Here is a 27,140-nt window from a genome sequence, read left to right as displayed (position 1 = left end):
TTGGAGTATGTAAAAAAATTGAATAGAAATGAGAGAAATCGAAGTTATAGATCTACGCCCCCCCCCTCCCCACACACATACGGATTAGGATTTTGAAGATTTTGGGAGACAGGCTTTTTTTTTTTTTTTTTGCTTATCAAGATTTTTTAGATGAGTCTGCACCCCTAAAATCGGTGCTAGTAACGTGCCTGAAGTAAGAATAACATATTTTTTTTTTAACTTTGAAATTTCTTCTATTTTTGTAACCATGATGAGTTATTGTATTTTAAGCCCATCACTACCTATTTTATAAGGGAATAAACTATATTTTGTTTTTAGACAGCACAAAATATAATTCATTTATACTTTTTTATTCTAATTTAATTTGATATACGACTTTTAGTACAAAAATTTAAATTATTGATATCATTTTTTATAAAAGAAAATGTCAGCTCGACGCCCTTGTGGCTGTTCCGGCCTTGGATTTTATAATTCTCCTCGATATTTGATATAATTATATTTATTTACCAGGTATTTCTAGTATAATAGAGTCCTCCAAAGAAATAATCCAAGATTCAATCGTTTTCATGATCCTTCAAAATCATAACGATATCTGTGGTATTTTATTTGATGTGATCTTATCTAATCTGCGTAATGAGCAAATTCACTCTTTTATACACGTACTATTTAGAATCTCAGAAGTGTGGAGTAAAAAACACCCTCTTGAAATGGACAAGCAATGTATGATATTACGCAATTTGAACAAACATGTTATACTCAAATAAAATGGTAATTAACTGATCTTGTAAACACGAAGATCAGACTAAACAGCGAAATTAGCATTTGAAAACAGGTGGATACATGTAACAATCTAGCAGCTGAGAGACAACTAAAATAAAGTTGTTAAATACATGTAGCTCTCAACTTAATTTTTAACTCCGTTTAAAATAATTGACTAAAGTCCCTTTCACAATTGGCGCACAAGCAGATGCGATAAAATTTTCGTGCGACCCAAAAAATTAGATATGGGTCGTAAACTGTTGCCAAAATTATTTCACATTAAAAATGTACGAAACTCGCACGATTTATAGCGACCGTTGTGCGATGTAAACGCATTGAATCATATATATATACTGCCCGTTTCTGATGCTCTTCACTAGACGTAGCTAAATACAAGAAAAGATACTCCTCAAGAAGATGACAAAAGCAACAGCTAAAGTTAAGGTCAATTGTGGCCTGAAACAGATATGCTTGAACGGTGAAGACATATAAGGAAACCAATCGCCTTCATTAAATTTTCGCTCGTTTGGCTCTTTTTAAAGGGAAAGGAAACTAAAAATATGTTGTACAATAAATCAATTAATTATCATCTACTATAATTGTAAATCGTATTTTTTTTTTTAAACCCCGGAACAATGAATAAATCAAGAAAATCGATCGCTTAATTTAAATTTCCCCCCGCAAAGAAAAAATAATCTATGACGTCACACCACCTATTCCGGTTTGTCTTATCAACATAACATCATGATATTCGCTCTAATTGTTCTGGAAAATTTGAAACAATATTGATTTGAGACCGTTCTTTTACCTTTGCAAACTACAAACTAACGTCAAATGGAGCATGTTCGTTGAAATCTAAAAGCGGAGGTTATTATCGGAGAAATCTCCGCGTAATTAAATGTGGAAATTGTCAACATATGCCAAGTATCATAGAAAATGTCTGCCGTCGTTATTTCGACATGGTAATTCCGACTTTAAAGAATGAATTTTAAACATCCCGATTACAATTATAACTTTTATTCAATCAGTTAGCGAAGAACTTGACTTGGAATAAAAAATTTAATCGAGGTCGTTTTCAACTTTGAATGATAGCAGATTAACAGCTGTGCATTTACTTATGAAAATGCATATATTTATGCATACAATGAAACATGTATTTATTCTTTAGATTGACGTGTGAACTCAAACATTATCAATTTTGTTTAGTCGATTATTTGAGTATCAGAAAGGCATAAACCAGCGTTAATTATATTCAGAGCACTGTGTACATTCATTTGTATATATGTAAACCAAACCGGAATAGATGGTGTGACGTCAACATAATTAATTTTTTTGGTTTTTAATACAAATGAGTTCTACATCATGTCAGCCTCCAGTAAATACGATTTCTCCAACTTCAAACGTTCATTAAAGCTTAATTACGTATTTTATTTTCAAAACAACATGACCACATGTGATAATTTACACCACTTTATTAAAATAAATAAATTATGTTTTTGACTTTCCTTCCCCTGATGCTTCATGAATTCCAATGTCTCACATTTTCTCTTTTTTACCACAACATTACTGGGGAGAATTAAAGACGAGGTCAAATCGTAAGTAAAAGCAAAAATATCCAGGAGCGAAAAAAACCCTGTGTCAAGTAGCAAAGCATGGAAACTGAAACCGATGAATCTTGTAATGATAGTAAAACGTTGCAAGATTACATGAGACACGTTGAGCAACAGTCTCTTGATCGCACAATATATGCATTAAAACAGCTGCGATTTATCTTACGATCTTTAAAAATCGTGCATCGCTCTTGCGACAACACAAAATGTAAAACGTTCGTACTAATGTTCGTGTGTTGCATTGCAATATTTTAGATAGCATTCGATCGCGTTTGAATAGTGTGCATGTCTACTATCCAGAGGAGATTTGATGCGACCACAAAAACGCATGCAACGAATGCGAGAGCTAGTGCAACGTATGTGATAGCTCTTGCGATGCCAACAATTTCCGATCGCAAAGTGTTGTAAGTGCTCGTACGCCAATTGTGAAAGGGGCTTAAGCAACACGAATCATAGAAACATAGTACTTGATGACATAAAATATTTGAACTACCAAACATAGTATGCGGCTAAATGCCTGACGTCATGTTTCATGACGTCAGGCATATCTAAGGTTTAAAAGTTGCATTCTCCAAAACAGTGCAGATAATGGAAGCAACCAATATCATCATATTTCACAAAAAGATTAACCAATACATGTTTAAGGTGTCAGCATTTACATTCACAATTGTTGAAAATGTTATATGGGATGTAATAACAACAACGAGCAAGAGTTTTCAAGTAAAAGGGATGTTCACCATTCAGCGCACGTGTGTGATTTCTAGATTAGCCAAAATTGAACGGTGGAAATGTGGGAGGGGGTCATTGCAACAAGTTGTTACATATTGTCTATTACGGTACAATGTTAGTAATATTTAGTGTTGGATTATGATTATTACAGGGGAGTCATCAGTTTGTATTAAAACAAATAGATATTAATACAGCTGGAATGTTTACTGAAGGAACTGAATCGCCAAAGCGGGGTGTGACCCGATGTTCGTTCAGTTGGGCGATATCATAAATCTTGAAAAGGGGTCATAACTCGCCTGTCTTACTAAATATAAATTACTACATTTAACAATTACTAATCAAGTGTGTTTGTTAATTCGATAGATTTCTTCCAAAAAATCCGATCCAAAGTATAATATACATGTATGTAGCTGCTACAAAACAAATGCCAAAAAAAATCATCTGACCCCAACCCAATGGATGAGTTTATTCAAACATCTCTGCTGATGCGTGAATGGTAAAGCAGGACTTCGCGCCATAATGTCTCATTCATAGTTTTAAAGTTTTTTCGCGCCGATTAGTGGACGAGTCCGTTGGGATCATGCGAATACCCCAGAACACACGGTGTGTTTACATCACAGGCACGTAGCATCGGGGGTTGGGGTAAGGGGGGCTGCTTCCTCCTTCCCACTTTTTTTGCAGCAGGTACTTTTCTTAACTTTATATAATAAATTGAAATATCATGGATCCCCCCCCCCCCTCCACTTTTTGTAGGAGCATGTAATAAATGAAACTGCAAATAAGGAAAAATGCCTTTCAGATGATTTTGCATCTTAGTATAACAAATACAATTTAAAAAAAAAATGACTATTTAATCTCCAGCTTTCAAGCTCACATGTACATGCACTTATATGATATACGTGCATGCCTAAAAAGATTGAATTGATAAAATAATTGAATTTCAAGTGATGTATATGTACATGTTCTAGATCAAAGGAAAAAATTGACATTTCGTATTAAATTTGCACGTTCCGTTTATAAATTTATGATCAGCAGCGAAAATTAAAATTCATTTCTGATAAGATAGCCTAATTGATACATGCATGCTTCCATTGAATAATTTTGCTTAGTCAGGCAAGGTTTTTGGAAAGCTATTACTTGTTGAAAACAATTAAACTCTGTATTTGAATTGTCACTATGTTACACATTCATTGTTTCATCAATGATGCAAGTCTGAATGGGTAAGGATCAACATTTGCCGAGATGTGTAACCAGATCCCAGACTTTAACCACGGCCGAAAATTCATTGTGATCAAGCTGCTTTTAAATCTTAAAATACTAATACTCTATACTTCAAATAATCGTTTGAGTAGGTTAGGACTACAAATGTAGTATTTAACCAGATACTTACATTTAACATACTACAAACCGTTGAATTGTTCCAAAACTTTAATTTCTGTCAGCATCTGAAACCTATGGCTCAGATCAGAAGCAAAGCTTGTCAACGAGGTGGATCATCCATTCAAGGATGGTTATCATTACGACAGCACCAAAAATAAATTAGATGTGGCCATCATAAGACATTTGCTCCAAATACCTCAACCTCTTTCTGGGTCTTAGAATGCAGACTTTTTTTCTTTTTCTGAATCCTCAAGACTATCGCTTATTCTTTGCTTATACACACGAACTTGCTTAATAACAGTTAAAGATGTGTATACAAATTCTGAACCTCTTTGTTCTACATGTAAACATAATGCAAATTTCAATTATTGGGTCATAATATAGGGTTCTTTATCTTGGCGACAATTTTGATCGTGGTTTTTGATAACAAAATCTTGCTGCACGTACAAATGTAATATGTAAAATGATACATTAGAGGATAATCAAGTCTTGGATGTTTAACAGTCTACTTTCGGCATAAGCCTTAAGTACCCCTGCCCTATTTTGATTTAAAACGACTAGTATGCTGCGCAGTTTTAAAACTCTATTTCGCCTTAAAAATGTATTATTTTTTTCATTATTTGTCAATGTAGGACCATTGATTTGACAAAATAGTTCTAGATTCATAATAAGGTTTTTACTGCATGTTTCAATAAAAAGATTCCAGTGTTTTTATTGGATATTAGCGATCAGACCACGTTGGCTGAACCAATGAATTAGGTTCAGTTGTTACCTGTATAATAAAGAATTGCGAAAGAAAAATCTTACTAACATAAAAAAAAACCATATTAGTTAATTTCGAAGTTTGCAAAAACCGGTAAGTAATAATGTAGTTAATTCTAAATTTCTGATTTCACTTCTTCCTTTGTTATATCTATTTGAATGTATCCAAACAAGTCTGCTTATTGCTTTGTCGTTTTCTATACATGATGATTATTTTTTAAAGGGTATGTGTGGCTATCTTAATTATTAGAGAATAAAAATGTATACATTTCCTGGACTGGCTTGTTTCTGCCCAAAATCGTACTAAAAGCGTTGTCGAAAGTTATAAAAAAGACATCCCACTTTAATAAAGAGACCCTATTACAGAAGTTTTTTCTTCTGTAATAAACCTTTGTCTCAAACATCAGCGAAAGTACATTGTATTATTTTTGTGTTTCTCATCAAAAATGTTTCGATAGCTTATACAATTTCAAAGCAGAGGTTCATTGAACGTCTTGTTCAGTAGTACATTGCGAACGTTTTCATTATTTTTGAAATAAATTTGATTGTATTCATTTAGTAAGACTAGAATGATTATTACTAAAATGTTTAAACAAATAAGATTTTTTGAAACCTTTTTTTTCCAGCGAAAGTTTTTTTTTTAAGAAAATTGGTAAAAGTCATGTAATTTAAAAATCATTTAATATTTATTCGTTTGATGAGATATCGGCGCTTCTGATTGGTTGAAAAATTTCTTTGATACCTGCATCAATAAAATTTTTGCCGGATCTACTTTTCTCAACTGTTCTGATCTAACACTATTTATAGAACGGTAATTTCCAAGATAAACAATGTCAACAAAATGTAAAGTTGCGTCTGTTTTATTGTCAGCAAACAAAATGCAACCTTCTGAATATAAAAACTTGAAAGTTTAACCTTCAAAAATGAATAAAACACATTGTTTGATTCACGAAATAGAAAATTAAGCGTCTTCTCACGATTTCGTCTGCTTGAGATCAATCAACATTTACAGCGAGGCTGGCTGTTCCTTTTTTCAGGAATATTATAACGAACATATAGGTTTATAAACTTTCACGGTAACACTGCTGTTCAAATTTGGTAACGATATTTTTTAAATTTACACACATAGATGATCGGTCATCAGAATAAGCGTCGTAAAGAAAAGCTATGAGTACTCAGTAATTAATGCATCAACTCCTTCGGCGCATTCCAAGCGGCAGATATACCATTTAAGTACATAACTGGCTATCTAGTTACCACAGCGTTTACAAAAGTCGCTTATACATACTATTCTTTGTCGACATATCAGCTATTTTTGTCCACGATCGCCTTTCCTTGGATGGTGATGTCCAGTTACATATTCGAGCGATCTCATATGAAAACTAGTTTTATTACGAGTTTTTTCTGCACAGTGAATAATATCACAAGCTATCGCATGTATTTTCCTTTCGTTCTCAATTCAGCCGGTTCAGATTTAACTCACTATTTGTGTTTAATCCATTAATTCAGCACAATAGCTCTGCATCAGCTGAAGGCGAGTCCATTTTGAATATTGTTGCTGTTGTTGTTTTGTATTCATACGCGCCGCTTCCTTTACATTATTTACATTTCTGATCAATGACACTTCACATTTTTTTATTTGAAAATGTTTTATTAAATGATAAGGAATGAAGATAATAATTTTTCTATTGATCGACGTATCAAAGAAAAAATTGACCGGAAAACTTCATCAATCATTGATGAAAAAGTTTTCCGGTCAATTTTTTCTTTGATACGTCGATCAATAGAAAAATTATTATCTTCATTTCTTAAAAAAAATTAAAAAAAATATTTTTTTTATCTATTTTTAAATCATAAAAACTTTTAACATTTGGTTTGATATTGTGTAAATCCTCTTTAAGATAAATTTTATGTAAGAATCAAAGTTGAGTTGTTCTTAGTGGAAAATTCGAATTGTGTCGTGCACTAATGTATTACTCTTTTGTTGCTCTTAGTAGGCTGTATCAATAGCATTGGATACTTGGTATCAACTGCATCCTCATTTGCCTTGAGTACTGTTATAAAACTGGATTGTACAACTGTTCATTTGATTTCAGTATAGCTACCAATGGCCTTGGTTCTTTAGAATAACTGTTGTGTTGATATCAATTGATTCTATCAATAGCTTGGGACTCTGATGTATTACTGTTTTGTTGATCTCAAAGGGTTTGGCCACGCATAGTAACCGATTTTTTTAAATTTTCAACATGGCCACACTTAGGTGTAAAACGCATAAATAGACTAATGGGGGTAACCGTTGCCATGGTAACCGAGGCTAAAGATGGAAAAATAGCAAAACTTACTTTAAAGCCATATTAGACGGTTTTGCCTACTAATATAAGCTATCAAACTATCAAAGACATTAAACAATCTTTTTTCTATTGTCAATTCTTATTTCATAGCAAGAAAACCGATGGAGAAACTAATACTTATGAAACTTTACAATGGAAACCGTTAGAAATTTTTGGAATTGGTCTTTTGTATTTTTTATAAGCTGAAACGGTAAATTATTCATTTTTTATATCCTTATCAATTTCCTTGCAATATAAATTTTATTTCTGAAAATTGAAACCCGTTGCTATGGCAACAAGGCCAAGAAACAGAAAAACTGAAAAATTAAAGATGATTTTGATATGCTGTAAATCCTATTTTAGATAATTGTTTTTGCCGGAACTTGTAGAAATATGCCTAAGTTTTTGTTGTATACCACAAAAAACTTTGCAATTCAAGAGAGAAGTGTTGTTTCTAAGGAAATTGAAGTTGTGTAAAAAATCACACAGAAATTCTCACTTTTTGAAAAGTCCATAGCAACAAAAATATTTTTTAGCAAATGCCACATTTTTTTCCAATTTGCTTTCAAGTTCATGACATACTTGATATTTTCTCACCCAATGATATATGTTTTCTTTATTTTTTTTACGAACTATTCTCATTCAAATATGCCTCACAATATTAGAATGTACTTTATTTTTATCTTGTTGCCATAGCAACGGTTCTCAATTTTTATTTATAAATTCTTAATTGCACAACCATAATAGTGTATACGAAAAAGATCAAGATTTGCATTTTTAATTCAAATTAAAGTAACGCGGGCATGTTAAGGCTTCCCGATGGATTTTACAGCAATGTGTGGAAAGTCACTTGTCTGTACTTCATACCACAGGGCGAAAAACCATCTTTAAGCAAGTCCTTAAAGGTGGCTTAAAGGTGACTTAAAGGAGCTTAAAGGCTATACAACCTTTAAGCCGCCTTTAAGTCACCTTTAAGCAAGTGCTTATAGGTCCTTAATGTCCAAACTTCTTTAAGCTACCTTTAAGCCACCTTTAAGCCACCTTTAAGCATCTTTAAGTGGCATTTACGCTCTCTTTACACTGCCTTTACACTGTCTTTAAGTGGCCTTTAAGTCAATATTGATCAAGCTGAACAATAAAAACATATATTAAATGCAAAAGCTCTTTTATAGAGATGGGAGGGGGTCATCCGAGTGATAATATAATTTCCAAGGAAGGGGGGGGGGGGGTGTTCAAGGCGGTTTTAATCGTCGCTCCATTAAACACAGATCGCTATCATCATCACCGCTCTGATGGACACAGATTGCCGTTATAAAATTCTTTATAATTTTTGGGGGGTTTCAAAATTATTGTAGGTATGAGCGCAGTCTCTGTATCTTAATATGTGCATAAAACTAATTAAAGTATGTTTGTTTCCTATTATAAATTAATCGGTGAAAAAAATCTCTCTCTCTCTCTCTCTCTCTCTCTCTCTCTCTCTCTCTCTCTCTCAGTTCATCCGGTTATTAAACAAAATAAATATAATGAACCAAAAATGCATGATTTAATTTGTTAATCGGTTTAAGGTTTATATTTTTTTTTCAATTTTCATTATTTCTAACTCTAGATCTGCTAGATACATGTTAAAGATGAAAAGACTCTCAACTGCCTTTGTTATATCGGGCAGGATATTACTGCTTTGTGTGTCTAGACATAGTTTTGTTCGTTTGTGTATATCTAATTAGAGTCTATTGTTTGTCCAACTTAAGAAAACCCCTGGAACTAACACAGAATATACAAGATATACACAGCAGTTGTGTCGTGTGCCCAGGTGCATGTTTGTGTATATCTAATTAAAGTCTATTGTTTGTCCAACTTAAGAAAACCCCTGGAACTAACACAGAATATACAAGATATACACAACAGGTGTGTCGTGTGCCCAGGTGCACGTCAGGGTTTCTAAAGGCGTTGAATCTTAGTATGTACGAGTATACGATAAGTCTTGTGAATAAAAGTTAATTTACATTTGTAATTCATTTTCAAAGTATTATTTCCTAGCTCTGGGTTTCAAAGATGTTACGTCTACAAATTAACGATACATGTATGTAAGAGTAAAATCTTGAGGCTAATTAATTAATGTACCGGTGATCATAAATAGGGGTTGATTATTTAAATATATGTATAAGGGTAAATATGTCAAATATACCCGGCCTGGCACATCATACAATTGTATGTACAAGTCATTTGCAATTGCCACATGCAGTAAATACGTCACCGGTAATTGGTAATTTTGTTTGTTATAGAATTGATAGTTTAAAAATCATGTACATGTACATACAATTACATGTAAATATTTAAACATATTGGAACGGCGCCGCGATCATGAAAACCGGGAAATTGCGGGAAATTGAACAAATACCCTAATAGTATCAATGCATTTAATAAAAAAAATGATTTCATTTTCTTTCTTACATTTTTATAGCTATAAATTAGATGAACGTATATCTACTCGGTTTAAATTTATTAACTAAGAAAGCCTACTATAGTGAAGCTAACGGTTTCCATTTAGGTGTAATATATTTTTGTTCACTGAAGACCAAGTTCCGTATTTCATTCTAAATACATGCATGCATGTAATTTATAATTTGATATAATTGATTGTTACAAACTGAATGGTTTGTCAAAATCTTTTCAAGTAAAGACTTCAATACAGTGATTCAATATCCACTGATATATAGGATATAAAAACGCTCATTTATATGTAAGTTGCCGTGGCGTAGAGGATGTGTGGTGATGCTAGTAAACTAAGGGTACCGGGTTCAATTCTCGCCGTGGCCGGGTTTTTTTGTTTGTTTTTTTTTTCATTTTTCTTTCTAGAACAAAAACCGTTTTAATACCTTTTCTTTCATAAAGTTAATACATTTTGTTGGAAATTAAGCACAATATTGAATTTAATTTTTTTTAATGGCTTAAAGGTGGCTTAAAGGTAGCTTAAAGGTGGCTTAAAGGTGGCTTAAAGAAGTTTGGACATTAAGGACCTATAAGTTGTCCTTAAAGGTGGCTTAAAGGTGGCTTAAAGATAGTCTTTAAGCTGCCTTTAAGTCATCTTTACGCTTTCTTTAAGCCACCTTTAAGCAATACTTATAGCTTAAAGGTAGCTTAAAGGTGGCTTAAAGATCGTCTTTAAGCTACCTTTAAACACCTTTAAGCTATCTTTAAGGAGGACTTAAAGATGGTCATTCATCCTGTGTACGATATGACGTCATTATTAACTTTGACGTCACGATCTGCATTCCTGTCGATAGTTTTCAGAGAATGTTTCTTAACGTTAAAAGTGAAATTATATCAAACCAGTATAATACCGCATGTTTCCTTTACAAAAATGCTGCCGTTAATGCTAGACGTACAGAATTCATTCATATTAAACACCAGTATCAAATAATCGGCAGTTTTAAAGCTTCGTTTTAAGTAAAAGACTATTTATAAACTAGTGGTTTGGAGACTCTCCCTGTTACGTGTAAACAGCTGAATGAAGAAATTTTAATGCATGTAAAACCAGCTTGGCGCAGGTGAAAGATCAACACAATTTTAGAATATTTTACGTAAAATAACTACCAATGTGAATCGTGCTTGGGAAACCGACGGATTTACCCCAGTTTTTTGTAAATCGCTTTTGATTAGTAAAAATGTGCATTATTTTGATGATTTTGTGTAATGTTTCAACAATATCTTCCATAAACGAAATATCTATTTCTTTCCCAAGCAAGAACTTAAAAGTATATGACTCAACAAAGGATTTTTCTTTTATATATGTATGATTTAATGTCATTAATCACCTGCGCCAATGCGATTTAAAAAGATCATTTGCAATATTAGGATTCGCCCTCACGTGATTACAAAGTACATATGACGTCACAAAAATGCATCAAATATAATGTTTAATATCGGTGTCAATAAATGTAACATAGATTTTAAAAAATACTCCCGGTCAAAGTATTTTTGCAATGATTCAAATAATATCGTTTTCCAGCTGTATTTTAGCATCGGGACGCCTTAACATTGCTGTGAAGAAATCGTATTTTGAAATTTTTCATGAGTTACCATGGAAACACTTTAAATAATATGTGTTTCTTTTTTTTTCTTGAAAAATGACAATTTTGTTTAAAAATATGTTGATGCACATTACTTACAAGTTGTTCTCAATAAGCATTAAAATGTCATTTTTACATCTTTACCCTCTGTTACCATGGCAACGGGACCACATAGTAATAAATAAATGGTATTTACCTTTTTTACTTATCAATGTCTTCCAAATTGTACAGTAAGAGGAAAATCCGTGATTATGTGTGGCCTGTTGCAACCACTATTGAAATAAAACCACTATTGAAATAAATTATTTCAATAGTGGTTGGGAATGCATTTCATTAGAATAATCACTGTGCAACCACTATTGAAATAAAACCACTATTGAAATAAGTTATTTCAATACTAGTTGGGAATGTATTTCATCTGAAGAATCACTTTACAACCACTATTGAAATACAACCACTACTAAAATAAAATATTTAAATAGTATTCCGGGATGTATTCCATTTTGAAAATCAATTTACAGACAGTGTTGAAGTACAAGTACAATTAAAATAATTTTTTCGATCGTAGCTTAGAATGAATTTCTTCATTAATTTTTCTTTGAAAATTTACATTTTTTTCTTTACATTTCTCTTTCTACAAACATATCATGTCCTATGGTATTGTATATTATTTGAACAATTGTACATCTTGTAAATTGCCAGAACTTCTATTCAAACCCCCTGTATATTGAATTATTATTTATTGATAAATATTATTATAAATATCACTATTAATATAAATTATTTCAATAGGTGTTGGGGTTACTTCCTAACGACCACTATTGAAATATATTATTTCAATAGTGGTTAAGGATGCGATTCATTTCAACCACTATTGAAATAATTTATTTCAATAATGGTTGGGGATACCTTTCATTTCAACCACGCTTGAAATAAAGTATTTCAATAGTGGTTGAGGATGCATTTCAGTTTTATGTTTATTATTATGTCTGTTTGTAACACTTTCCTTTCTGCTAGGGGAGTTTCTTAAGAAAAGAAGTATGCCTTATGAGATGATGAATTCCTTTTTGATTATGATGTTCTTTGATTTACCTCTATATGGTCATGTTTCCCATACCACCTGTCATCTGGAACCGAAAGTGTTATGCACAGTCGGAATGATAGGCATTAGAATAACTTCCTACCACGATTAATTTTTTTTATTTCAATAATGGTTGTAATGAACTGCATCCTTAACCACAATTGAAATAAAATAATTCAATAGTGGCTGTAATAAAATCCCTACCTAACCACTATTGAAATAATTTATTTAAAAAGTGGTTATAATGAAACGCATACCCAACCACTATTGAAATAATTTATCTTAATAGTGATATTCATTATTACATAAATCTATAATGATATATAAGCTATAAATTATTTTTTAATATGCAGGGATTTTGAATAGAAGTTCTGGCAATTTACAACGTTGTCTTCTAGTACAAATAATTTACAATTTCCATAAAACATGATACATCTATAGAAAGAGAAAGGTAAAGAAAAATATGAAAACAATTCTATATGTTAATCTGCGAGGATTGGTTATTTCTGCACAACAGTGAAAATCCTAAAATAAGTACATTTACACATAGTCTTGATTACTATTACCATAAAATATGCAAGTCTTTAGTACCTTAATTGTGTATTTGAATTGTTTGTTAAATAAAAACAAATGTATATGCATGTTTATCTGCGAGAACTGGTTATTTACTTCTACACAGCAGTGAAAATTGTACTATAATTGTGTATTTGATATTATTTGTTAGATTTCTTGCATTTCAAAATAGTTTGCAAATATGATATACAACTTCTTTCTTTCCAAATGTGTAGCAGTGATTACATAGTTATGATTATAAGTAATTCATTCCCATCTACAATTAAAAAAAAAATTAATTGTAGTTGAACTTTAATGGTGCCTGTAAAGTAGTTCTTATCATGAAATACATCCCCAACCTCTATTAAAACATTACTTCAATAGTGGTTGTATTTCAATAGTGGTTGCAAAGTGATTTTTCTAATGAAATACGTCCCCAACCACTATTGAAAGAATTTATTTCAAAAGTGGTTTTATTTCAATAGTGGTTGCAAGGTGATTTTTCTAATAAAATACATTCCCAACCACTATTGAAATAATTTATTTTAATAGTGGTTTTATTTCAATAGTGGTTGCAACAAGTTGCTATATTCAGATGGTTTCGATTTCAAGTCGTTACTAATAATAGATTGGCAAACGGAAATGCAAAATAAAACAAAATATTTTACGCAGCAGCTTTATACAAAATATTTTCATTATCTCTTTATTCTTGAGTACCAAGCAGATCAAAGCTATACATGTCACGGATCTGATAATATAGCTTGTATCACATGACAATTGGTTTGAAGTAATTGTTTGTTTTTGTTTTTGTTTTTGTTTTTTTTAGGTGCAAATAGGTGCTTAAATAGGAATGAAAACTTAACTCTCTTTTTCTTTATTTTTTTGAAGTATGTTTTCTCTACAGTTTTAAATGATATACTACTCCAAAAAAAGTCTTGATATAACATCATTGAGCATTAAAAACCCCAAATAGTTTGCGTCTGTTCCATGCGGATGCTTGTCTGAGTTTGCTTTGTCGCTGGTAAAAATTGAAAAATGTGTAACATTTGATTTATATAGCAAACGAAGATTGTGGGATGAAGATACATAATATGCACCGACTGGAATGAAAAGGCAATTGTTTTAGATCCATTGGCCACATTGCTCATCCGAGTAACATTTTGAATGAGTATATAGTCTGACCACGGTTTGTGTTTCCATCACGTTTTGTTAATTTTCTTAATGAATACATAATTATACGTTTTGCAAAATTACAGTGGGATTTAAAAGTGTACAACTGACTTCTTTTATCCAACTAGAAACTCTCAAAAGACCTTGCACATTTTTTGCAACATTTTTTTTGGTACTTTTAGTGCCGGTGGAATGAAAAATCCCCATTGACATTTTCATTGCTGTCTATTAAAATCTAAATTATTTTTTCAAAACAGATGTTTCTTTCTAGTTAATGAATGTACCTTGGACACAAACGCATATATATATATATATATATATATATATATATATATATATATATATATATATATATATATATATATATATATATATATATACGTAACTGGAATATTTTGTTAGTAATAGAGCTTGAAAAAAATGTGAGCAAATGTCCTTGCCATATAAACATAGTAAGGCTTTTAAAATAAAATCCATATAAACCTGGAGTTGTTGTACTCAGTAGAATATTGGAAATATGTAACCCTTCATAGACGAAGAGTCAAAAATTAAAATGAAATATTAACTAGTCCAATTTTGTTTTTGAAAAATTGATTTCCAATGTTTAAATTGTCTACCTAGCTAGGAACACTATCCGTAAGATTTCTGCTACCAACAAAGAAATGTAATAACCACTAACGACAGCTCGGTTAATGGCGAAAGCCCAGATTATTATATGATATCAATAGCCGTCAAATCGATGTTGCACATACTGTCTAAAGTGTGATCCAAGTTTGATACAACCGATTAGAATATCATCATTTGAAATTTTATCACGATGATTTACCTTTTAATGAAGGATAATCAAGTGATTAGTCAAAAGTAACCAAATTAATGCAGAAAACATAAATTGTAACCCTTATTGTTAAGCATAAAATATAAAATAATACATTTTTTCTATTTTAAGGCAACATTGTGTCATTTGTTTATAAACAAATATTGTTCAATGTTGAAAATATAACCACATTTGTACATTACATGTAGTTCTTATATAAGTTAAGAATTTTTTTTTGGACAACAAAAACCTGAACTGTCCTACTTTATCGGAATCTTGCTTTTTGTAATATCTAAAGGGAATTATATGTCTTAATTCTTTTAGAGAATTTGGAAGACTGATAATGGCAGACAGACGTTGGAATAAAAACGTTTGTTCACTATAAGAAATAGTATTCTATCGCCAGAGTTTCATTTTAATGTGATATCGCGTGGTTTGTGCCCAAGTCTACAATTATTGCGTCATGTGTTTTCTAATCAATATCACGTTAATTATTTGCCTGGCGTCATAGCGTCAGGCATATCTAAGGTTTCAAAGTTGCATTCTCCAGATAGGCCAGGCAATGGGAGCTGGCAATATCAATATTTTTATTTTATAACATGACATAATGCATGTTCTATGTGTGAACAACTAAGAAAAAATAATGTCATATGAAATGTAATACTGTAAACCAACTTTTATTCGCGTGCAAGAAAGTTTCGCGAGGTTAGCGAGAGCCTTATCGTATATTTCTTGCCGCGAACCAATCCGTTGTCTAATGTTTGTATTACAATACCGGTATTGATAAGGCTCGGTCGCGAACATTAGTCGTCGCGAACCAGTTTATCGGCGGTTCATCGCGAAATAAAGTCGTCCCGAATAAAAATTGGTTTACAGTTAGCAACAGTAGTAAACTATTTCAAGTAAAAAGAAATGGAACGATGGAGGATATAATAAAATAATTTAATTGCAAAAAATATTAATGGACTAAAAGCAAAGAAAAGACCTATTACTTCATGAATTTATAAACAGCAGCCAAAATTAGGATTTATTTCTTACAAAGTGACTGATATTTGCTTCCAATGTAAAAGGTTTGTTTATTCAGGCAAGCTGTTTGGAAAGGTAATACGTCGGGGGACCACGACCGTTAATAGTGACGTCGACCAAGAACAGAAACACGACCAAGAACAGAAACACGAGCATAAGGGAAAATAATAAGGTTTAATTATCGCAATACAGGGTTTTACAAAAGAGGAATATTTCCTTGTTGTAATATTTATTGTGTTACAATGGTGTACTTAACCATTCCTTTTCGAGGTATTTTCCCGTTTCCTTGAATAAAATTAAAATTTACAACAAGGTTTCACAACAAATATTAACTTCACGTATCCTGTTTAATCTTAAATTGCACAAAGTTAATTAACATTATTTTTGCATTAAATATCCTTTTTTAATATCATGAATAGTAGACCTTTCCTTAAAAATTCGTTGCATCTGACTAATATGTATAGTGACAATGGTTTACCGTTAGGTTAGGCATGCATATTCATGATAAATGAAAAAAAATTATTTCAATTACAACAAATTACTAATTCAGAATTTAAAACGCTGAATTCTTTTATTATTAAGTCAAAATGTATGAATTAAAGCATATGTTTTAGGTTCATGTTTAGATATTTGAAATAATATTTCCAAAAAGATTTGAAATGTCAGTTTTAGAAGTTGTCTCTCAGATACATTGTATACACATTTGTTTTCGATATATTTTAGGATAATTAAATTCTGATAAAAATAAACTTAATGATTGCGAGGCACATTCATAATGGTAAAGCCTTTGTATCCAGGGCTATGATTACTGTGGAATCATTAGATTTCGTGGTGGCTCAATTTTTGTGGAATTCGTGGGTACCTCTCATTCACGAATTAACATCCTCCACGAATTAAAAAATAGGATAATAAAGTCATATGTCCTTTGTAGGTTTAAGAGAATACACGAAATTACATTCCTACGAACCTGTAAAATTTAATGAATCCACGAAAATTGGCCCCCAGGAATTTAATGATTCCACATTTGTTTGTTCCGGGTAAACACAAATTTTGTATTGAATCAAAAGTCAATAAAAAGTTTTTATACGGTTTACTGTAAATACATGTATATTATAGTTGTTTACTGTATATACAATCATTACAACAGTTTTGTACTTGCAATACTTTATTCTTGCGTTTTAATACAAACGTCAGGATCGCTAAATAAAGTCCTTGTGCTAAATAAGGAATCACCATTATTTACGTTTAATAAAAGTTTACATATACATGCAAATTATTCACTTAATCACTAACATTATTATTTAAAAAACCTTTCATTTACTTAAAAGCAGTGAACACATAAGGAATTTGCGTGCAAATCACATTATTCAGTGAACTTCACATGGTTGAAACCTTTGGACAATGCACTAGGGACATAGTTTTAGTGTGTGTGTGTGGTTTTTTTTAAATGTGACAAAATATATATAAATAAAAAAGAAATAGCAGAAAAAGGTAAAGACAACTTTTTTTATCAACTTTTAACAAATACGTCAGTCATGCTAGCCAAGTACGGACTGTGCCTTTCACAAATTGCCGACATATTGGACACTTCCTCATGGCAGGAGCACAGTCCGTACAGCAACAAAGATGTCCGCACGGCAACATGGCGATGGAGGCGTCCTTCTCCATACAGATTTTACACATCCTGAGATCCTTCAGTTGTCTGTTCTGCTCGATCAACGAGAGAGTGTCTGTAAGAGAGAGAAGTTGAAGAGATAGCAAATAATTTAATTAGTAATTTGTCCATTGAGGGATACACCTATAAATACGAGTAAAAAAAAACGATTGCAGAAGTATTATTTATGATTTTATTAGAGTTCTGCGAAAATTTGAATCGCCCACTATAAGTGTACTGCATATACATCAGTTACATTTTAATTAAAAATAAGGCAAAAACTTCAAATCTCACAGGTAAATAAATATAAAACAACATCTGTACCTGCTTCCTCAGATTCTTTTGTAACTGCCATTGAAGTAGAATTCGTTTGTTGTTCATGAACATTTACATTTTCTTCGTTTGACCTTGAGGTAGTGTCCTTAACCTTATCCGACGTTTTCGCTGCAGACGGTGATGGTTCGTCGCCTCCAGAGAATATCACCTCCATTACATCCTCAGCCATGATGTTTATGCACTCTGAAAATAGAAATCGGGTTTGGGGGGATTGTGTTTGACTTCAAATAAAAATTTGAGCAAAGAAAAGATAACGAGAAGTTTCTTTATATTTCCCTGACCTTTTGTGTTTTTAAGAAAGTCGAAAGCTTGTTGTACAACATGAGACGGATATCCCATTTCTAGAACACTTTGAAAAGCTGAAAGACTAGAAACATTTGGCTCTGATGAACGTTCAAATATAACGTTTTCGGGTCCACTCGCCTGGTCTCTCGCCTGGTGCATGTTAGCTGTTCTTCTAGCTTCCTGAAATTTAATTTAACATGTATGTTGTTAAAATTCAATTCTGAAAATACCTGGTACTTTATTTATATTTTATGTCAAGGAGTTTAACAGGTACCAGTTCTTGATGCTGAATTTGAACCAATGCAACAAACTCATCTCCTTTGTTCTGTCTCACAAAGGCACACTTTGGAAACCATCGGGCATGTTCTGTCCATGGATCGTCTCCAGTCTCCCAGTTACGTAATCCTCCCCCACAAAAGAAACAACGGGTGTAATCGCCGTAACCTGCATACAGAAACCCTGCTACAGCCAAATCTCTAGGGGTCTGTGTTAGACTAGATGGCCAATCCGCAAAGGAACTCACTCTGACAGTCAACACGGAGTAAGATGGATATTTCGGACGGTCAAAGTTAATACCTAATGGATCCAAGTTCCGAATGAATGCATTTATCTTATCCTGTTGTTTTCTCGTCTTAGTTAACAGGTCATTTGCAGTCTTATTTGACGAAGGAGCTTTACTGCTACCCTTTTTGTCTTTATTATCAATATTTGGTTCTGTTTTGATTGCGTTTCCAGACGAAATACTTCCTGAAGTTATTAAGGATGGATTTCTATTGCTACTGCTAGGAAAATCGTTGCCACAAGCGTCGTTTGACTTCTTCCGTGACGCGAGTGCTTGTACGCTAGCTTTATTGTCTTTTCTATCAGCATTCGGTTCTTTAGTTATTTTGTTTCCAGTCGAAACACTGTATGAAGTTAAAGAGGATGGTATTTCATTGTTATTGCTAGATAAATCGTTGCCACCAGCGTTAATTCGCTGCTCAGGTTCGTGTATGCAATGTCCATTCATTTGCTTATTTCCAATTTGGATGTTGCTAGTGGACTGTGACGACAGAAGGGGACAGTCAGGAGACATGTTACGATGAACGACCTCAATGTCATCCCCCGACCTCCAGTCTCGTTTTCGACAGCCACAAGCAAAACAGATTGTGACGTCATATTCCATAGAATAATAAAAACCTTGGCGAGCCAGTCGCAGTGTAGAAACAGCTTTAGACGACGGGAAATTTTGAAAAGACTTTAGTCTGATTAATTCCATATTCATAGAATGACATACAGGACGATCAGTTGATGGGATATTGTACTTTCTTTGGCATAATATTTCATTCTGAACAAATTCGTCAATACTTCGTAAACCTAAAATGAATTGAATGGAGTTTATTATTTTATTTAACTTGTTTTAGTTCGATTGATTTTTCTTTAGATTAATCGATAACTATTTCTTAATTCTATCAATTGGAGGGATGGATTTAAATCTTAATTCAATTTTTCTTTGATGTTACATCATGGTTACTATTATCGTTTATAAAATGACATGAATACGATTACCACCTTCTGGAAAAAGAAATACATAGAATTCGGTTATAGCAAAGTCCAAGGCACCAATGGAATTACTTCGTTATGTCCGTAATTTGTTATATCCGTATAACGAATTCGTAACAATATGTATAGTGATATTACCATATACATGTTTTCTTTCACCAGACTATAATTTTTGCTATTAATTGATGCTTACTTTGATACCTTTATTAATCTTATTTGAAATGAAAAAAATTATATGGAAATGAATTCATTCAGACTATTCTGTTAAATGGTGGTGCAAACTTTTTTTCAATCTGTAAAGACATTCTTTTTAAAGGTGTTTGATGTTGTTATTATTAACCTCAACGGGACTCAAAATCAGTTCGCAATATAAATTCGTAAATTCGTTATATCCTAATTCCTTATAACCGTAAAATTTTGCAGAGATTTGTTAAGAATTTTGCCAGGGATTAAAAAAAAACTTCGCTATATCCAAGACTTCGCTATATTCGTGTTCGTACTAAACAAGTTTTACTGTATTGTCAAAGAAGTGTCGAGTATTGATCCAGCGGTACATTTTAACGCGGGGAAATAGCTTGTTCTCTGTGACGTCATACAAAACCTTTTCTTGACTTAATTTTATTCCTCCACAATATAAAAGGAAAATAAAAGCCAGGTGAAACTCTTTTATTTCTTTTTTCTTAAAATTTTGTATGATAGTCAAGAAAAGTTAATCATAATTTCTCAGTACTTAGTCAGCTATTTTTGGCGGTTTACTACTGAAGGGTATTCTAGGATTCAAATCATAATTTCTCAGTACTTAGTCAGCTATTTTTGGCGGTTTACTACTGAAGGGAATTCTAGGATTCAATATAGTTTTTCGTTACAATTTTTCTTAACAATGATTTTAGCTCGTTTTTTCTTGTGCATTAGTTTATAAAAACTCGCGTCGCTAGTCAGTGCTTCACTTTATATTTTTCTCTACCTTTTAGCATTACTTTGACGTTTAATGTGAATCTTGTAAAGTTAACTGTTTTATGCTATTAATTCATATGCAATCAATACTTGTTTGTTAAAGTTTTACGAAAAATATCTTTTGTTGTTATAGTAATTCTAACCTTGATTCTGTGTCCAGTGATTCATTCGAAGGGTTTCTGAAATAGTTATTTGTTTGTTCCGTCCGTCTTTACACTCTTTGTGCAAGTGCTAGAAGCTTGGTTGTTTTAACTTGAATTCCGATGACGTTCTTTGTCATCACCATTTTGAAAAGCTGATTGACATCTTTTTCATAACAGGCTTTCTTTTCCGGTTTCGTAATTCATCAACTTATACTTGGTTTACTTATAGTTGTCCTTTGAAGTCGGCGATCTGGTTTGAAAGTTCAATATTTTAATGAAAACTTTTGAAACAGAAAAAGAAAACAAATTGACATTAAGTTAAACATAATCAATAAAGTAGCCCTTCATTTTCTTCAGGTTGAAAAGATCATTAGCTAGTTACTTGTTTTAAATCTACAGTAGTTATTACAACAGTTATTCCCTTTTTAAAGTGCTTTTAGAGGTCTTATGTCCAACCATAGTTGTTGTAAATTTATTTCATCATAAGAATCACTTTGCAACCACTACATGTATTGAAATACAACCAATATTACAATGATAATTTCAATAGTAGTTGGGAATGAGCTTCGATATAAATATCACTTAGTAGCCACTATTGAAACACAACCACTATTGAAACTAATATTGTCCCTGCGTTCACTAGAAGTGGGGGATAATGATTTGGGGCTTTCTGTCCGTCCGCTGACTGTCTCTCCGTCTATCACTTTTTCTGTGTGTAGGGCTCACAAGTATTTGTTATTTCAAAAATGCTAAAGCCATATTTTGTTTAACCCTTTAGTGCCGAATACAAAACACCGGGTTTAAAAAAAAATAAAATATGACAAAGGGTTGAAAGTTCATGCTGTTGCATGGAACAATTGACTACTGTGTGTTGAAGATGAAAATCAGTATAGTCATATCTGCCAGAAAAAAAGAAATTAGCTGAAACATCTTATATAATAATAGAAACTGTGCATATTACATTGTCGTCTATTTATATAAGGAATTCATAGGATCGATATCACTAGGTAAATAACCAAGGAAAGACCCAACAGGTAGGTTTAAGTCCATTTTTATCCTTAAATTTAGTCTTACGAAGGGATATGTTTTTATCCTACGTATTTATTATAGTATTCCTATTATGCGGGTCATTCTCGATCAGAAATATAGAAAGTTGTCATTAAACACATATTTCAGAGCTAAATTTGGTTTTAAACAACGTTTCTGAATAAAAAGTTGAGCTCATCTTATCTAAAACAAATTCAATTGTAATAACTTGACCCAAAAAAATAACTCTTTTTATATCAAAATGGAGGAGGAGGCTGTCATTAAAGGAAGTCTATGAAGGACTTAATCGATTTTCTTCTTTAACGTCATATGGACCATTAGTTCAATTTATGTGAAAAGTTATCCTTTCTTAGTATTGAAGGAAAGAATTCAATATTTATTTGTTTTATACGATAAAAAATGGTTTGGGGCAGTTTATGCTTTATAAACCGCAAAGCGGTTTATAAAAATCGTAAACTGTTTAAAAACATTTTATATCGTATAAAACTAATAAATATTGAATTAATTGCTTATAATTTAATTTGTTTACTCTTCATTGTAATTAAAAACAGTCATTTGAACTTTTAATTACGATAAATTGTACAAAATTCAATCGTAACGTCAGGAGTATTGATACGTTTTTGACGTAAGTCTTACTATAACATAGGCACCATTCTTTATACGATATAAAATAACTTTTTTAGCCAATCAGAAAGCGCGTTACAACCAGAATTAAATGATTTCTTAGTAAAGTAATTGAATATCAGTTAAATAGTCTATCAAGTTTGTTGACATTTGATTGTGAAATATTTGAATTGCTAATCTTTGAGAACACCTTCAGTAAATAGAAGTTGCCTGAATTGCACAAAATAATTGAGAACATTGGGATCTTCACACGTATATATGTAAAGGTTCAGGGCTCAAAGATATGTATACATGTACTTTATGATTTTGAACGCGGTTTGAACATGTAATATATGTACACACGTACAAGCACTTCAAGCATGTACGCTACACCACTTCTTTTCAATTTTAACAGTTATGGCTACCAAATAACATTTGATATGTTTTATCAACTCAAAATTGGGGGGAAATTGAAAATATTTTTAAGGATTGCCAAATGTCTAAAAATGTAATGAAAAAATAAAGTCTTACTATCAACACATAGTAGTCATTGAATGTAAGTCAGTAAGAAATTGTTTATGTAGTGTTTTATGTGGTTATCTGAATCTCATATTATCATGTTTTTCTTCAATGGAAATCTACGTGGAATATAACGGGTGTAAACAAAGCGAGGGTTGATAAGTAGAAGTAACATTTTATAGCTGCTTTTGATATTTTTAGAACCTTGAAATAATGTAGAATCAGTTCTTTATGTGATGTCACCTAAATATTTAATTAATGTAAGTTTTATATATTGAAATTCCCGGCGATTCATACATGCAATGATAATCATGGATCATAAAACATCAACGTGACACTGTTAAATCGGACACACGATAGAAATATGCATTTGTAGACCATCATGCGTTGCGACTTATTTATGGATTGGACGTAAACTTTGCCACGTGTTTCAGTAACAAATAATCAATATGGGGGACATTTTGTATGTAATGTTCACCGGAAAAGCAGTTATCAGATATACATTCTTTCCTTATATTTATAAATAGAGGTTAATAGCGTGAAAAGTATTTGTTCACACATACAAGTATATTTTCATTGGTAAAAATCGCATATTTTTATCATTTATTTATCATTTTGTTATTATTCTCCATTATTATTATTATTATGAATCCAAATTTATCGACCTCTATTAGCTTAAAAAATGTCAGTGTCGTTCTTCAAGGTATACTTAAATGTGAATAGCATTATACTACATGTATATAAATGTATGTTCATACGAAGGTTGTCCAACCTGTATCATTATCAGTTTATATGTACATGCAGCATACTATTTCCACAGAAGTGTATTTATGCCCCCCCCCCCCCCCCCACACTTTTTCTCGCAGCAACTAATTTTTTTAAAATGTACACATAAGAAATTGAATTATCATGGAGTTGCCCCCCCCCCCCCACTTTTTTTGGAGGATGTAAAAAATTGATATGAAAAGAAGGAAATTAGGATTGAAGTTGAAGTTATATACTACGCCAGCCCCTGGATTATACATATGTGCCAATTTGTTTAACTAACTTAATTTATAACAACGTCATAAAGTGAAGAGTAAAAAGGTTGGACAAATTTCCCCACTAAATATCGATTACACAATGACATACGTGGCGCTGTTATATAGTAAACACGTAGTAGACCGGCATGCTTTGCGACTCATTCATAAATTTGATAAGCATTGCCACGTGTTGATATAAGAAAAAAGTGTCGAATTTGTAAATAACAATCCAACATATGGAATACGATTTTTAAATAACATAGCACTAAGTCTCACTAATTGATTTACACAGTTATCAGCTGGTCGTAAGAGTAAAGTTGTATCATAGAATGCCGTATCAAGGTAGCCATGTATTAGTATTTTGTATTTGTGTCAGCTTTGATCTTCATATTCTTAACCAAATTTACAATACGTGGCAAACTTCTGCATACACAATGTCCATTATTAGAAAACATAATACTATGAACAGGACGAATTTGATGAAATAAGCACGTCAAGATATTACTAGATTGCTTGCATTAGGTGTACTTTTCATGAAGTGATTAATCATCTTTTTTCTCATTATTCATCAAATATTAAATTTGATACGTTATATTTTGTGAATCAGATGTAGGTTTTAAAAGAATTTGAAAAAAACACCCTGTATCCATATTTTATCATATAAACAATCCAATTTACCTAAGGTAAAAAGCTATCTTTTTGGCAGAAAATGCAAAAATATTGTTCTCTCTTACCTTATGTCGCAATGCGTGAAAAACGGAAATCTAGTGTGCTATGGAAAGGTTTTCAATCAAAGGGGCGTAACCAAATGTCAAAGTAAAATTATGATATCATATACTATAAGTTGTCAATCATCTTAATGACTTGGACATTAAGGTCTGTGTAAACATATTAAATCTTTCCGTCATGGATCGGTCAAGGCGTACGTTCCATTATATTATTTCAAAGAAATGACACGTTATTTACTAAATGCAATTATCTGATATTTGTATAAATTCATATATATTTTTTTCTCTTTAGAATTTATATTAATGATGTAAAAAATTCCATGAAATAGGGAAGATATATTTTTTTATGTAATCAAACTGTGGTAGCTTCTTTTTTGTAAATTTGGTGTGTACACAGGTAAAATTGCAACGCATGGTCAACATAAAAGAGTTCGTACAAAACTGATGTTTATGTCTAACTTTGCAAAAAAAGTGGGTGGGGGGGGGCGACGAAGAGTAGACAGGGCTTATAATATTAACAAATGACAAATTCAACTTTTGTTTTACTTACTTTCTTTATTGCAATGGTTTGCATTCGTACAAAATACACGGGAAGTTAATGTATGTATAGATGTATTATTTATCAAGTATTGTTAAAGAGAAATCGGAACCATGTTTTATCATGAAAATCTCTTTTGGGTTGTGTGCAAGGTGCGTGTCTTTTAAAAAAAATATTTGTTACTTCTGTTCTTTCATATTGTATGAGTAATACACAGTTAATTGTATTTTTTAATTAAAGTATTGCATAGATTATGTAAATGCATCCGAACACTGAACTTGCAAGTCTATATAAATTGAAAACGGCAGTACCTTTGTAAAAAGACCAAAAAGAAACTAATATTTAACATTCAGGTCAATATATTTACATGTAGTGTCTATTTCTACTTATGTTTGCATTGCAAATCTGGGTAGGGAAGGGTGGCACTACTGCCAGTATTGAAAGAGACGCATTGCATAAAATACTTACTTACTTTAGGAACCTAAAGGGCTTTATAAACAAAAACATGGTTTTACATTTATTTCATTGTCTGCCTGTGAAAACACTCCGTATCGACTTTGTACTATAAAGGCCTGTAACTTCAATTGACGTATAACTGGGGCGCCAGTTGGGTTTCCTTATTTGTATTCAAATATTTAATCGCACAATGACTGGAAATTATATAAATATCTGTAATAAAAAACCATTTTTTGAATATTATGAGGAGATAATTTTGGTTGGAGCGCGATCAAATCTATCATAACGCCATTCGGTCTTTTTTACAATTGATTACTCCCCGACCAAATTTGTCACCCCTAATACTAAAAGAATGATTTCTTATTCCTTAAAAAGAATGATCGATGCATTTATAGCATACAAACACTTTTCCTTACTATAGCTGACATCACAATTTAACATCTTGATACCGTACTCTGAAATTTTATCTTCTGCTTCAACTTAAATAGAATTGCTCTCAGAACGATGGCTACAAATCTTCAATATAAAAAAAAAAACAAATCTCTTTTGGATCAGTTATTAAATGGAGTGAAAAAAAACACGTCAAAATTATGCCAAAATGATTAAATACAGTTAGTTATTCTTATGAACAGAATTTGAGCAATTTTTTGCAGAGTTTTAAACTTATAGAGTTCTAGACTGAACCACTTACCTCGATCGCTGTTTCTTACTTTTTCCAATCAAAAAACGCCAATAAATAGAAGACTACAAGTAATTTTACCGCTGACCATGGGTTTTTATTAGAATCTTGCAAATTAATGGTTTTCTGAAAATTATTACCTTCAGTCAACGGAAATAACCCTTCTTTGAATAGGTACTTCTTTCACTTTCTCTTTCTGACCACATTATTGTGTGATCTTCATTTGTTTACTAAACTTAGAAGTTATAATTTTCCTTTAGTTTATAAACAAATACAAATGATATGTATATACATATATTTACATTTTCCAGTGTCTGTGCCTGTGATAACACTACGTATCGATTTTGTACT

The 27,140-nt window shown here is 32.0% G+C and overlaps 1 protein-coding gene across 2 annotated transcripts; it reads right to left on the bottom strand.

Moving 5' to 3' along the window:
* Positions 1–17,452: 17,452 nt before the first annotated feature.
* LOC128168959 (baculoviral IAP repeat-containing protein 7-like) lies at positions 17,453–26,921 on the bottom strand. 2 transcript variants are annotated; one of them, XM_052835130.1, is made up of 6 exons: positions 26,802–26,921; positions 21,198–21,447; positions 18,833–19,914; positions 18,555–18,738; positions 18,262–18,456; positions 17,454–18,013 (listed from the first exon to the last, which is right to left on the bottom strand). In XM_052835130.1, exons 2-6 carry the CDS (start codon positions 21,220–21,222, stop codon positions 17,817–17,819), a joined length of 1,683 nt encoding a protein of 560 aa, XP_052691090.1. In that variant the 5' UTR covers positions 21,223–21,447; positions 26,802–26,921; the 3' UTR covers positions 17,454–17,816. The 2 variants fall into 2 exon arrangements, with proteins under 2 accessions (XP_052691091.1, XP_052691090.1); XM_052835131.1 differs by lacking the exon at positions 26,802–26,921 and having other exon boundaries at positions 17,453–18,013; positions 21,198–21,237.
* Positions 26,922–27,140: the final 219 nt, after the last annotated feature.

Source organism: Crassostrea angulata, unplaced genomic scaffold (genome assembly GCF_025612915.1).
Source record: "Crassostrea angulata isolate pt1a10 unplaced genomic scaffold, ASM2561291v2 HiC_scaffold_72, whole genome shotgun sequence".
Taxonomy (NCBI): Eukaryota; Metazoa; Mollusca; class Bivalvia; order Ostreida; family Ostreidae; genus Magallana; species Magallana angulata.
The sequence above is the reverse complement of the archived record's forward strand: the minus strand, read 5'-3'. Positions and strand labels throughout refer to the sequence as shown.